At 44.8% G+C, this 15,288-nt stretch overlaps 1 protein-coding gene across 4 annotated transcripts in view; it reads right to left on the reverse strand.

The window, feature by feature from the left end:
- Positions 1-15,288, reverse strand: part of ALPK2 (alpha kinase 2) — a 62,890-nt gene that overhangs the window by 43,829 nt on the left and 3,773 nt on the right. For 3 of the 4 annotated variants that reach the window (XM_053408788.1, XM_053408790.1, XM_053408791.1), the window contains exons 2-4: positions 7,240-7,370; positions 6,098-6,215; positions 3,759-5,487 (exon numbers count right to left, since the gene is read on the reverse strand). In XM_053408788.1, the coding sequence (XP_053264763.1) occupies positions 3,759-5,487; positions 6,098-6,215; positions 7,240-7,354 (1,962 nt within the window). In that variant the 5' untranslated portion in view covers positions 7,355-7,370. The remainder of the gene's footprint in view (positions 1-3,758; positions 5,488-6,097; positions 6,216-7,239; positions 7,371-15,288) is intronic. The other variant, XM_053408789.1, reaches the window with a different exon arrangement.

The raw sequence follows: 15,288 nt of genomic DNA on the forward strand, positions 1-15,288 counted from the left end.
AACCCTCCTCTGCACTTCCCATGTATAAGACAACCCCAGATTTTCTTATACACAGAAAAGGTTTCCCCTGACGACTGAACCTGGCACTGTAGCTTGCCTCTCCATAAGAAGCCAGGATCATGAGCCAGCCTTGAACCATGGTTTGTTGCTGGCTTACAAATCCTGGCTTGATAAGGAGCTGGCTTACAAATCCTCACTTGAGCAAATGATTCAGCAGAGGAAACACAGCCCAGAATAACTAAGGAGACAGTACAAGAATACTTGGCTAGTTTAGATGTATTCAAGTCTCCAGGGCCAGATGAACTGCATCCAAGAGTATTAAAAGAACTGGCAGATGTGATCTCAGAACCACTGGCAGTCATCTTTGAGAATTCCTGGAGAACAGGCGAAGTCCCAGCAGACTGGAGGAGGGCAAATGTTGTCCCTATTTTCAAAAAGGGGAAAACAGAGGACCCAAATAATTACCGCCCAGTCAGTCTGACATCAATACCAGGGAAGATTCTGGAGCAGATCATTAAGCAAACAGTCTGTGAGCACCTAGAAGGGAATGCTGTGATCACCAATAGTCAGCATGGATTTCTGAAAAATAAGTCATGTCAGACTAACCTGATCTCATTTTTTGACAGAATTACAAGCCTGGTAGATGAAGGGAACGCAGTGGATGTAGCCTACCTTGATTTCAGCAAGGCATTTGACAAGGTGCCCCATGATATTCTTGTAAAGAAGCTGGTAAAATGCGGTCTTGACTATGCTACCACTCAGTGGATTTGTAACTGGCTGACTGACCGAACCCAAAGGGTGCTCATCAATGGTTCCTCTTCATCCTGGAGAAGAGTGACTAGTGGGGTGCCACAGGGTTCTGTCTTGGGCCCGGTCTTATTCAACATCTTTATCAACGACTTGGATGATGGACTCAAGGGCATCCTGATCAAATTTGCAGATGACACCAAACTGGGAGGGGTGGCTAACACCCCAGAGGACAGGATCACACTTCAAAATGACCTTGACAGATTAGAGAACTGGGTCAAAACAAACAAGATGAATTTTAACAGGGAGAAATGTCAAGTATTGCACTTGGGCAAAAAAAATGAGAGGCACAAATACAAGAAGGGTGACACCTGGCTTGAGAGCACTACATGTGAAAAGGATCTAGGAGTCTTGGTTGACCACAAACTTGACATGAGCCAACAGTGTGACGCGGCAGCTAAAAAAGCCAATGCAATTCTGGGCTGCATCAATAGGAGTATAGCATCTAGATCAAGGGAAGTAATAGTGCCACTGTATTCTGCTCTGGTCAGACCTCACCTGGAGTACTGTGTCCAGTTCTGGGCACCACAGTTCAAGAAGGACACTGACAAACTGGAACGTGTCCAGAGGAGGGCAACCAAAATGGTCAAAGGCCTGGAAACGATGCCTTATGAGGAACGGCTAAGGGAGCTGGGCATGTTTAGCCTGGAGAAGAGGAGGTTAAGGGGTGATATGATAGCCATGTTCAAATATATAAAAGGATGTCACATAGAGGAGGGAGAAAGGTTGTTTTCTGCTGCTCCAGAGAAGCGGACACGGAGCAATGGTTCCAAACTACAAGAAAGAAGATTCCACCTAAACATTAGGAAGAACTTCCTGACAGTAAGAGCTGTTCGACAGTGGAATTTGCTGCCAAGGAGTGTGGTGGAGTCTCCTTCTTTGGAGGTCTTTAAGCAGAGGCTTGACAACCATATGTCAGGAGTGCTCTGATGGTGTTTCCTGCTTGGCAGGGGGTTGGACTCGATGGCCCTTGTGGTCTCTTCCAACTCTATGATTCTATGATTCTAAGGAGAAATAAACCATGAGTGGTGTAGGAGAGCTGAAAACAATGCCAATATGTTTCACATCTGGCAACCAATGCACCCCTTTGGTTTCGGATCATGCATGGGTAGACGAGTCTAAAAAGTCCGGGATACAAATTTTCACGGCCCTCTGGTGGCTAATAAATAAGGTATTTAGCATTAACTCTGGAAGTGTAAACTTTTTTCTGACCAAAATAAGCCTCCTGATGTATATTGTTCTCTAGGCACACACACACCCCGTGACATGCGCAAGTGACACCAGCATGCCGTGGGCGTGCCAATGTGACACGGGCATGCTGACGTCACACGCGCCAGCTCCGCTGCCACGGTGGCAAGGCAGCACACCTGGTGTGAAAAGAGGAAGAGATAAGAAATTACAGAAGAGGAGTAATTTCTAAGTTATGTTGTTGAGAGGAAAAATCTAAAATAAAAAGCATTCGCCACTTAAAGTCTCTGGACCAGTAGCTTGTGTCTAAAATGAGGAGACTAAGGAATGTTACCTCCAAAGCCAATGTTGGTACTTAGCTGGAGGAAAGCTGAACTATGGAACTCCTTGCCACAAGGGCATTTCCACTGACTCTGGAGGTAACAGGAATTAGTCTCTTCATTATGTCATTAAATGCCTGCTGATTACGCCAAACTTCACCTTAATTCTGTATTTGCTCTGCCCCTCCATTATCAATTTGTGATTGGCAGGCCTCAGTAATTTTGTGCCCCCTCTGGTGGGCGCTGAGAGTACAATGTCTTGAACCCCCCCCCCCCCCGCTCTAGTTAAGATTTAAGAAATACGACACTAGATTCGCTTATTAGGATTGCTTTTGAACCAGCTGCAGATGCTGAGCCTTTCATACAAAACATTGTCTGCATCCATAGAAACAATTTCAGGATTTAGTCAGCTGCTGCAAAAGATGGTTATAGAAGTACTCTCTTGAGTTCCAATTCTGATTGCAGGTCAGATATGTGAGTCAGTAGTTCTAAGGTTATATTAGCAGAGGCATGAGTGTGTGTTTTTTAATCTAAGTCTTGTGCTATACCTGACAAGTGGTCCAATTTCTTTCCAGCTGTCGTGAGACTATGGTGGATGACTAGTGCTCTGAATCAGAGTGCCGATCACTCACAAACTACAAATTCAGATGCAGGAAAAGGTCATCATTCTACTTGCCGCTAGTCGACGTGGAATAGCAAAACCAGCACAAGGTAGGGAGGGGAATGGGTAAGGCAAAGGTAGTTTAAACACCCACAGCAGGAAGCACCACCTTAACTTTGGTACATTGCTTTCAAGGACTGGCTTCCTAGATGGCCCCAGAAACTGAACTCAAGCACCTAAGCATGCAACAATGGTGAACCAAGGTACTATAATCCAGATCAGCACCCTGGAAACCCCATGTAAGTCATGATGAGCCTGTTTAAATGAACAGCGGGCTAGATGTATAGTAAATAACTAGTAAGGTAACTTTGAGTAGATCAGTGCCCATTTTGGGGTTAGGATAATTGCACAATTGCACAGCAACTTCCATTCTGAAGTTGTTCCTAACTCCAAAGTATTTTGAATTCCACCTGCCCATTTGCTCCTCCACACAGGGTTGAGAAACTTTGGCTAGCAGCAAAGAGAAAGATACTGCTTGAATAAGGCGCATGGAACAGATTCAGTATCAGATTTCTCTTCCCAGCTGTCTACAAGTCCCATTAGTGCTGTTCACTATTATCAAGACCTTCCCACACCTGCCCTCTCTCTATAATTAGGATGGCTTATGGTTTATCTGGGCCTTTTTCAAAACCAGATTTCCTTAACAGCAGTAGCTGTCAATCACATCGGCTTGAATGGTGAAGACTTTCAGGATCCACATTCTGTTAAGACAAGTAGTACTGAAGTACATTAAAGTCACTGGACAAGTTTCTTTGCAAAAGGATAACAGTAATTTTCCTTACCATAAGTGTGGCATTTTCATTTGACGTTTGGGTTCTCTCCGATAGCTCACTAATCCATTTGCTTTCCCAAGGGATTCCTTTTTCTCTTTCTTCACCATGAAATAAACTGATGTGGTCTGAAGCATTCGCTATATCCCGCTTTCCTTGGTTTGAAATACTTTCTCCTTGTCGGTGAAGCAGTGTAGCAGAATCCAAACAACTTCTTTCCATCTGAAGTGTGTGAATTTCAGAGGTGTGCCGCTCTTTAGGATGTAACGAATTTAAAGTGTCTTTTGATGTCTTGATCCGATTGGCTTCAACTCTGGATTTACCTTCAGCTGGTTTCTTTCTCACCTTTGGCAACTGTTGTGAGTTTTTCCGAGAGTATTTGTCTGCAAATCGTTTGGTTACTGTCTCCAAAGAACCACTCAAGTCACAAGAGGAAGACTTCATCGCTGAAATCCCATTTTCTATACCTTGCGAACCGGCAACAGAAACGTCCACAGCAGAGTGACTGCTGCTACTGTTTTCTTCCTCCATTCTAGGACAATCATTTTCAATTGCCATGAGAGTTGCAGACAGCTTGTACTTCTCTTTGTCTTTCATACTGGAAGTTTTACTTTGCTGTTGCCCAACAGTGAGAGTCATTTCTGCTTGCAAGGTTGATGGACTGTATGCAGTGAGGTCGCTCCTGACAGCTACTTCTTTGGATTTTGACTGATGACCACAGAAGCCAATGGTGGCTTCCATAGGCACAGTGTTATCTGACACTTGAAACAGGCGAGGCATTTCACTAAGGAAGTAAGCACACCCATCACAATCACTCCCCGGTATTAACTCATCTTCCTCATCATCGCTTTCCAACAGGAATCTCAGCTTGCTTTCCCAGTTCTTGTACGTCTCCTCTGTCATCACGTCAGAACATTCAAAGTACTCGAGGGAATCATCATCAGAAGACTCATCAACTGTAATAAAGTTTCTCTCCAAGCAGAGCTCAATGTTATTGCTGGCATTTTTAGAGGAATCCCCTAAAAAGCAGATCTGATCTCCCAGAGGGACACTTGTTTGGTTCCCAGACAGTGTGCTGTTTTTCAGAGGTTTACTAAAGCTACCCTCTTCATGTGTCTTGGCATATTCAGTTGTCTGACAAGCAGCTAAGACTTCAGCATTAAGGCGGCAGCTGTCTGTGTGATCAGTGATTTGACTTGCTGGTTGGAAATCCACATCATCTAGCTCGCCTTCAGTAGAGTCCGTAGATGCTTTAGTGCTCTCATAAATAAAGAGATCAGGCATATGCTTGGACATGCCCCTAATGCTGTGATAATATTCCTTTAGATTGGATGCATTTTTAACTTCCATTTCGTCTCCTGAACTATGATTTTCCAATGGAGGACAAGTTTCACATTCCACTGTATGGAAAAACGTTTCTCCCGTTTGCTCTGTAGATAAATCACTAAATTCTGGTGCTGGAGGTTCTGGCGAACCTAAATAGAAGCCACGTTCATGGAGCGAATACTGTTTTTCTGCTAAAGCTTCTTTATTTTCCATATCATCATCTAAAATTTTCTGCTGACATACTGTAACTTCATTTCCTCTGCATGTTTCTATATTCTCTTCAGGACTACAAAGTACATTTTGATATGCTTCAGATTGGTCATCAGAAGTCACTTTAAGAAAAGCTGAAGACTGAGTGGTTCCAAAACAGTTCTTGGCCACAATTTTGTAAACTCCAACTTGTTGCTCTGTGCACCTGTGAATTTTAAAACACGAATATTAAATTTTAATATACAATGTCGGTATTAAATACTTAAACTTCTTTTTTTTAAAGTTGAAATATCCTCAATGGAGAGGTATTCTTGATCTCAAAATGACAAAATGTTGGTCACTTAACAGAAAAAAACACACACTATGATGTTCAAGATAACTGCGGTCAAAGAGTGATGTAGTGTGAGGCAGCCACAGGGAGGTTGCCTTGGGTGCAAAATTGTTAGGGGAACAAAATTTCAACACCCAGGGCTGCCTTTTGTGAGGGAGATGGGGCAGGGATGGCTTTCCCACTCTCCTAATGGCCCATCCTGATTGCTTTGTTTGTTATTATGTTATGGGTGGGTGGGTGGGTGGGTGGGTGTGATATTGCAAACCGCCCTGTAATCCTCGGATGAAGGGTTGTTTATAAATGTAATAAATAATAATAGCAATAATCTCTATGTGAGGTGCTTTACATGATATCCTAAGCCAAACCTTGACTTAGCGAGACTGCATGAACGTGCATGCTCTACCGCAGTAGGCGTATATTTGCAGCCTTTGATTCATTCCTGAACATAGTTGAGAAATCAAGAAATGCTGAGGAAACAAATTACCTAAAGAGATGTAAGACCTGAGTCAGGTTATCCTCCAGTATTTCACAGCTAGAAATGTTCTTCTGTTGACTGATGTCTTGCCCGTTCTTATACCAAGTTACCTCTGGTTTTGGGTTGCCTTAAAACACATGGAGGAGAAAACTGTTATTTCACACTGATAAGCAAATGTTTCTGAACGTAAGGAGCTTATGGACTAAATAAGCAGGAACAACATCTTACATTTGAGCAACTGCACGACTAGAAAACGTTGGGGACGAATCTGTTGCTTGGTATGAGGTATGGACAGACAAGCATTCTCATAAGAAGTAGTCTGACATTATTATTATTATTATTATTATTACCCCAACCATCTGGCTGGGTTTCCCTAGCCACCAAAGTATTATCATATACAGTTGCCATATGTCCTCTTTTTCCAGGACATCATCTTTTTCTGGGGTAAAAATTCTGCCGGGGTAGATTTTTTAAATTTGCCAAAATGTCTCTGGCTATACTTTCTGGATGAGACAGACATAACTGGTGGTTGAAAACTTGCTTTACTCTTCTCTTCTCCTGCCCACTCCCCCAACAATATATCAAAGCTTCTATAGCCTACATATAGTAGGGGTATTTAAAATGAGAGTCATCATAGCATCCTCTCTTTTGCTCTTCAAAATATGGCAACCCTAACGTTAAAAAATAATGAGTACTGCCACCTGTGGCTTTTAAATTTTTATGTAGACCCATGTCACCATTGTGTCATCTGCTAGACCTGAACTATGGTTTTAGGCTCCATACAGATATTGGAAACATAAGAGGTTTATTAAACTGGGTTACGTACCATTTTTCAGCAGAACTCTAAATACAGGCCTGCAACAGGGTTTCTTCAAGTGACAAGAGGGATAAAAGATTCTAGAGGTTGGGTTATACTTAAGAGACCAGTGCACTGCTAATTTACTGTGCCTCAAGAAACACAATCACAACTCTATGTAAAAAGCTCACAAAGTTGTTTGAATTTGATTACTGAGCCATTTCCCAAGGCCATTTTGATACAATGAATTTGTGATTCTTCTGAAAAGTGGTCCTTTCTTTTAATAATATACAACTCTTCTCAATTAAAATTTCAACTAAAACATGTATTTCAGTATTAAGTCAGGGGTGCTTACCAGATATCTTGCAGGAGAACATGGTATCTCCATTTTCTGGCACCGACACAGATGACAAAGTTGATAAAAAATAAGGAGCGCTCTTATTAACAGATGATTCTGAGCCTGACATCATCCTTCGCCCCACTGATCTGAAAGAAAAATAAAAGCCTAAGAAGCACTATGTCTCTCTTTTAAGTGCCAGCTACTGCAATGAAGCGTTTTATCTTCTGTGGCAGGACATGAAATAAAGTGAAAGTGGCAAGCAATTTAGGGCAAAAATCTTGTTTGGCTTCAGCTGCCTGGGCTGCTAGGAGCAATGACTCACTGCTCCATGACTGATATTCTTTTAGTTTCCATTTGTCAGTTGGGGCAAATGATAACACAAAAGCTTACATTACAGATGTTTGTTGCACAGACTATCCCCTTTACCATCTAGCACAGGCTTCCTCAAACTTGGCCCTCCATATGTTTTTGGCCTACAACTCCCATGATCCCTAGCTAGCAGGACCAGTGGTCAGGGATGATGGGAATTGTAGTCTCAAAACATCTGGAGAGCCGAGGTTGAGGAAGCCTGATCTAGCAGATCTAATGAAAATTCATTTGGTTCCCCCATTTCTCTGGAATGTAATGGTAAGCATTCATAACACCCAACATTTCACAGCCACGTACACCCCTATACTTGCAAAACAGGATCTACACAGGAGTGTCAAGCACAGCACTAATCTGTGACAGGTCTTGCCCTCATAAAGCAGTTGCCAAGATTAAAGGTTGCCACCTCCCCACAGTTGCCTATGTCTGCTCCTCCCTAGGGGTTTTTTCCTCCAAGCAATCAGAGACTGCACCTGCATGCCTGCCTTTGCTCCTCCCACTTCATGCCTCTCCTGGTTCTGGGAGACTAGGCGGGAGCGGAGCTTGTCACGGCACACCTGTGCCTCTTCACAAGCCTCACTCATCTCTGCTTTGGGGAGAAGCATTCCTTCAGATAACCCTGCAAGGCTTTGTACTTCCAAGATTCACAACTTGAATTCAGAGCCAGTGCAGATTTTAAGAAGCAAATGTTATATGGTCCCCTAGGCACCAGACCCATCAAGACTCTGGTAGGTGCAATTAACATGGATATTTACAGAGAAATGAGTCCTTTTGTGCCTCACCTAACTGCATCCTACAGTGTGCTGCTCTCCAGCATCAACTATCCCTTGTATTATTATTATTATTATTATTATTATTATTATTAATTAAATTTGTTGTAACAGGGCCAAGGACCATGAAAGGAGCGGGCTGCACAATGTGGCTAAGTAGTAGTCCAGTAGCCCCAAGATGACAGATCTAAAATATGGCTGGATTGCACACACAATTTAAATAGATCATAGAATCACAGAATTGGAAGGGACCACAAGGGTCATCTAGTCCAACCCCTTGCAATGCAGGAACCTTTTGCTCAACATGTGGCTTAAATCCATATGCTCCATGAGCTACCATCAGGTTTTTGAGATAGATAGACAGATCTCTCTATCTAAATAATTTTCACCCCACTTTTCAGCTGAAAAGACTGATAGAGCAACTTGCAATACTAAACCATTTTGTATAAAGAAACCTTGATTTAAGTGTTGCAGAAAGTGCCTGGGGAATAGAGAAAAATCTCAGCAACAGTAAACAAGTATCTCCTATTCGTGTTCAGATGCTGATTAGTCCATTTTATGGTAGAGACCTATAATAAGACTTATTATGCAAATTAACAGCAACACTGACAGTGACAAACCCCTATTATTTTTAGCCAAGCGATAACTCTTTTAAAATAATAATTTAACGTTTGCTCCAGGGTAATTTTCCTAGACAAGAATGAACAAACAGGTAAATTAAGTGTATATGTGTAATTACTCTACTTTGCATGGAGATGTTTTTATACTTGATTGCCAAAGACTGAGAGCTGTTTCCCTCGCCTTTTCCCTCTGTGGAAAACAAAAGGCAATCAAAGCAGCTACTTGAAATTAAATTGCTCCTGTCATTTTCTTATTAGAGGCCTTTTGGTTGTTATCTGATCTTTTAACACATCACACAACCTCTGAAAATACTAACAAGCAGGGTAGAGCAGTGAGAAAGAGGCAGCTGCTTTCATGCAAGGTCTGTAACAGCTACCACCACTATTGGGGACATTTTGCATCTGCATGCTAGTTACTGTAAGGTTACCAGATTTTTTTCAATGAATCCGGGGACACTTTTCACCTTCAGTAGGAATGATAGGATTTTGTCAGGGGACTGATCTGTAAATCCGGGGACCATCCCTGGGAAACGGGGACGTCTGGTAACCTTAAGTTACTGTGAATCGCAAGTTGGGGAGCACATTTGCCCCTGGGTTGTGTTGTGGGGTTCCCATTTTAAACACGAGGCTAGGAGTGGCTGGCATAGATGGAAGCCAAGTTGGAGTGCACTGGCAGGAGAGTCTAGATTGCTTAAATCGGTGTACAGTGGTACCTTGGGTTACATACGCTTCAGGTTACAGACTCCACTAACCCAGAAATAGTACCTTGGATTAAGAACTTTGCTTCAGGATGAGAACAGAAATTGTGCGGCAGCGGCACGGCAGCAGGAGGCCCCATTAGCTAAAGTGGTGCTTCAGGTTAAGAACAGTTTCAGGTTAAGAACGGACCTCTGGAACGAATTAAGTTCTTAACCTGAGGTACCACTGTACCTGCACTACCCCTACCTGACATTTGCCTTGCCCCACACCATCCTGGTATGTGGCAGGTTTCCTTGGGAAGAGGGAATGATAATACTGTATTGGCCTGAATATAAGCCACACTTTTTTTCCAAATTCTGACAGTGAAAAGTTAAAGTGTGGCTTATATTCGCGACCTTCCCTTTCCCCCGACGTCTCCGGGGAGACTTGGGAGCAGCGGGTGGACTGTGCACCTTTGCCCTGCACTCCCAGGCTGCTCTTGGGGGGGGGGAGTGGCGCTTTGCTGGCGACCTCCCCCACCTCCCAAGAACAGCCCAGGATTGTGGGGCAACGGCGCGCAGCCCGCCTGCTGCTCCCAAGCCTCCCCAGAGCTGGGGGGGGGGGAAGGGAAGGCCACAGGCAAAGCAGCGTGACTCCTCCCCCCCAGAGCAGCTCAGGAGTGTGGGGCAACAGCGCGCAGCCCGCCCACTACTCTCAAGCCTTCCCTGAGCTGCCAGAAATAAGGGGGATGGGAGGGGGAGGTCACCAGCAAAGCAGTGCTGCTCCCCCCCCCCCAGGAAGCAGCCCGGGAGCGCGGGGAGATGTCTTTTTCTCTCCCCCCCCCTTTGAATTTTGAAGGTGCAGCCTATTTGCAAGTGCGGCTTATATTTGGGCCAATACGGTAGCTCAGTATCAGTCTACCTACAAAAGTAGCTAACCCTTTTAGGCCCCAGAGTCACATTCATCCTCAGCTGACCCTTTGGGAGGGACTGCTACATGTCAGTGGGAGGTAGGGGAGTCAATGGGTATGGTGACCTCACTCTTGCACATACACTCTCACATGCATGCACACACAGAGGACATACAGCCGCCCCTCCTCAGCTTGCCTGCACATATCAGCTCTGGAGGAGGTTATCAACCCCTCTACTTAACAAATGATTGACCTGATGGTCAGTCACGAAAGGGTACCCAATGGCAGTTCGCGCAAGCTTCTAATATGTAATATTCCTGGTGTCAAGATTCCTGATGTCAGATTTATGTCCATTAGAAATCACAAGACAGAGAAACCAGTAGGAGAACACTTCAGTCTCCCAGGACATTCTATACAAGATCTCAAAGTAGCTGTCTTATTACAAAAGAATTTCAGAAATAGACTGGAAAGAGAAGTTGCTGATTTGCAACTTATTACCAAACATAAAACCATGGAGAGACCTGGTCTGAATAGAGACATTGGATTCTTATCTCATTATAAGATAATGACTTATTATGGGCCCTAAGGAAGTTAGATTGGCTTCAACCAGAGCCAGGGCCAGGGCCTTTTCAACTCTGGCTCCGGCCTGGTGGAACGCTCTGCCTCATGAGACCAGGGCCCTGCAGAATCTGACTTCTTTCCACAGGGCCTGTAAGACGGAGATGTTCTGCCTGGCCTTTGGCTTGGAGCCAATTTGATTCCCTCCCCCTCTTTCTTTTTCCTTTCTCCTCCTGTGATGAAGCAGTATTTTAATATTTTAATGTTTCAATATTAAATGTTGTAATTTAATCTTGTTTTTAAGTTGTATTCATTCAGCTTGTTTTTATTATTGCTTGTTAGCCACCCTGAGCCCAGCCTTGGCTGGGGAGGGCGGGGTATAAATAAAAATTATTATTATTATTATACATGATAAAGCCATCTCACCCCTTGCTTTTTCCTGCAAGACCAATTGCAGTCGTTAACAGTCGTCAACAGGTTTACCACACCTATCAGCCAATCACCCATTCCCACCACCCTTCTGAGTAATACCCCTCCCCACCCTCTCACTATAGATAAGGGTCTGGTGACTTCTGGTTCAATGTATCTGAACTGTGCATGCACATGAAAGCTCATACCAATAACAAACTTACTGTAGTTGGTCTCTAAGGTGCTATTGGAAGGAATTTTTAAATTTTGTTTCGACTACGGCAGACCAACACAGCTAAGGAGAGACTAAAGTTGGTAGGATGGTGTCCCATTTGCCCAAATGAATGAGCCTTTAGGAGAAATGGGCAAATGGTCAATTTGTCAAAATGGTTTCCCTCCCCTTTTCATTATTTTGCTGAATCAAAGAGTCTTCCATGAACATGAGGACACCGGCTGCATACAACCCATTATGTTCTTATAAGCAAGGATTGCTGCACCAGCATATCCTGACAATCTGTGGCATTCTGCTAGCTGATCATATGCCATTGAAGGCTTTGTGCCTTTGCATTAGCATCAAATCTATTGCATTCAACCAGCTATAGCCATTATCAGCGCATCTGGTTTAATGGCAGCAAGAAACACACAAAGCGTTGAGTGGCACACAAATGAAGAAGAAAAACCAGGATGTAGCAGGTGTGATCTGATATCAGGTGCTGTAGCATTCTCCCATGGTCTCATGTAACAGAATTACTGTGATGAGCAGGGGGGAAACATAATGTGAAAGGATGTGAGATAAATAGCCACCTTAGAAAATATAATTTGAATTTATTAAGGCCTGCAAGAAATGCAGGTATGGCCTCCTCACTTAAGGGAGTAATTTTCTGAAGATAAGAAAATGCAATGGTAGAATGAAGATGATCAGCAATCAACTCAACTTAGTTTTTACAGGTGAAAATAAGTAAGGGGTGGGGGGAAAGGTAATGCAGAATAAGGATATCATAAAGGAGCAAACTATACACATGTATGCATAATGAAACCCCAACTTTAAAAATGAAAGCAGCTGCAATTTTGAGTCGAGATACAGCAAAGTACAGAGGGAGATGGAAGAAATGAATCACTCTCAGAGAGAACAAAGGCAGATACAGGTTTGCATGAAATCTGCATATACTAATTTAGACATAATTACACTATAATTATTTCTAAATTACTAATAATTCAAAATGTCATTATTTCTAAATTACTAATGACTGTAATTTTTAATAAAAATATGGTACACCTCACTTTAGTGAGGAAGAATTTGCCCAGGTGACCTTTGTGCCTGCTTCCTCTGCTCTCTAGGCAGTAACCACTGATGGGCAACTTCAAGGCTCCCGCTGCTCTCCCAACTTTCGGGTAGGGCTGGGCGATATCAGCTTTTCAACATTGTGGTGTATCGCCAGCCAAACATTGCAGTTTGGTGATATACCGTTGTCAGGGGCTCAGGAGCAGAAGCACAGGGGAGAGAGGAAATGGAGAGCGAAGGGGAGGAATCCGAGGGCAGCGTAGGGGAGTATGACAGTGACCCGAGAGATTCCATGAGCTTCTCCAGCGAATCAGAAGATTCCCAGAAGGGGGCGCCGATGGTCAGGGCAAGGGGGGTCCCAGGGGGGACGCACCAGAAACAAGGGGCCAGCGGGGACTCCCAAAGCAGCAGCGGGGGATCAGGACCAGCTTCCCCACCAGAGCGTAGTGGGGGGGAAGAGTCACATGTGTCAGGACCAGCGTCTCCTCCAGCGGGGAGAGAAGATGAGTCAGGGCTGACCACACCTCCATCGGAAAGTGGGGGAACGGAGGGGAGGTCAGTTTCAGCTAGCCTCCCCGAAGGGGGGAGCAGTGACAGCAGCAGTGCAACGGTCAGGAGGAAGGTTGCAGGCTGGGCGCGTGCGCCAAGTTCAAATGTACAGGCGCGCGGGACAGCAGGAAACCCGGATTGGGAACCAGGTCCTAAAGCCTGCCGGAGGGAGGGGGAAGATTCAGGGGACTCAGCGTCAGAAGAGTCTAGGAAGGGCGAGACCCCGACGGACAGGCGGAACCAGAGGAGGAAAGAGCAAAGGAAGAGGTGGAGCAAGGCTAGAGTCTTAAACTGGTGTCTGGGGGGAGGAGATTCAGACGGAGCTTCAGCGGTCTAGAGTTTGAGACGTAGGGCTGCACGCTGCGGCTGTGAAAGTGAAAATGAACTTCAATAAAGACTTTCGTACTTAACAACGAAGCGGCGTTGGTCCTTTGTGAGCTGGGACCTCGGGCAGCTCTGACAACCGTGATGTTGAAAAAACAAGATGCATTGACCTCTGCCCATGAGACACCGGGTGAAACTGACCCAGCTCTCAACTCAAGAGCTGAGCCAATTTCACCCAGGCACTCATGGGCTAGGACAATGCAGCTTGTTCACTCTGCTCAGCTGGGGCTCGGGAAGGTTCACCCTCCCCAACTGAGACATGCATGCGGCAGGAGCAGAGGGGCTGCTTTGCGCCACTCAGCTGGGGGAGTGAATGTTCCCCCTCCCCAGCTGAGAGAGCCCCGGTGCTCTCCCTACTTGCATGCAAGCAGACGGAGCAATGGGGCTCCTTTAACAGCTTGCTGCGGGGAACAACAATCTCAGCAGTTTCATGGAGCCCCCACCCTGCTGCCGGTTCGCGGGAGCCAGTGCGGGGCCGGGGGCTCATTTAACTGCTTGACTGAGGCAAGGGCAGCTGCACAGTCCTCAGCCAAGCAGTTTAAAGATGCAGAGGGAGGAACAAGTTGTATTGGCGCCTCGCTGATATAGCTCGTTTCTCCCTTTGCGGCATATGAGGGCAGAGTGGGATGGCGGTTTCACTCAGCATATATCGCTGGTGAAACTGCTGCTGCTCCTGGAGGAAGGAACTCTTGACTCCCTCCAGCAGATGCTGCTAGCAGAGGGACTCAGGAGCGGTGGCAGTTTCACCAGTGATATATCGCTGAGTGAAACCGGAACCACGGTTTGCTCCTCATACCGGTCCTGGGTGATATATTGATATATCGCCCAGGCCTACTTTTGGGTCTTTATCTTTATATGAGATATGGCCTGGTGAGCCCATTGAAAAGAGGGGTGTCCTCTGACAGACCTTCAAACAGAGGACTATCTTCTGTAATGAAGGTTACATGGATGTCCTATAGGAAAGAGAGTTTCCATTCAGCCCGTTTCATTGCCACCCCTTTCTGTTCAAAATGGTTTTTCCCTCCAATGCCCCAGGATTCCAAATGCCTAAAAACATGTTTTAGGAATCTGGGAAGGAAGAGCACGTATGCAGTGGCAATTTGAGCAAAAGGGGCATCTGCAATATGGTTACACATTCACACATACGGTATGTGCTATTCTACTCAGTAGAGTAGCTTTCCAAGACTGTTTTTTTTTAAACTACCCAGTCAGGCCTCTGCTTCATACCTTAGTTTCTATGCAGTGTATAGTTTTCCTTTGCAGTTTTACAATTATGCAGATTTTTTTAGTATGGGGATAGATAATATTTAAGAAAGCCATGGAGATGAAACAGTATGGTTTGTGCATTCATGCACCACAATAAGAATACTCACATCTGACAGAATTTTGAAGCCTGGGAACATTGCAGTCTGGGAGCAACGAAGGAACTGGCACACACGGTTGCAAATAAAATGGCAATCTCTTGTGGTGGTGCTTCGTGCAACAGGAGAACGGCTAACATCACATTTAAGAAGGGAAATGATAACAGTAACCCAGGCA

Source organism: Podarcis raffonei, chromosome 11 (assembly GCF_027172205.1).
Source record: "Podarcis raffonei isolate rPodRaf1 chromosome 11, rPodRaf1.pri, whole genome shotgun sequence".
NCBI classification, from domain to species: domain Eukaryota; kingdom Metazoa; phylum Chordata; class Lepidosauria; order Squamata; family Lacertidae; genus Podarcis; species Podarcis raffonei.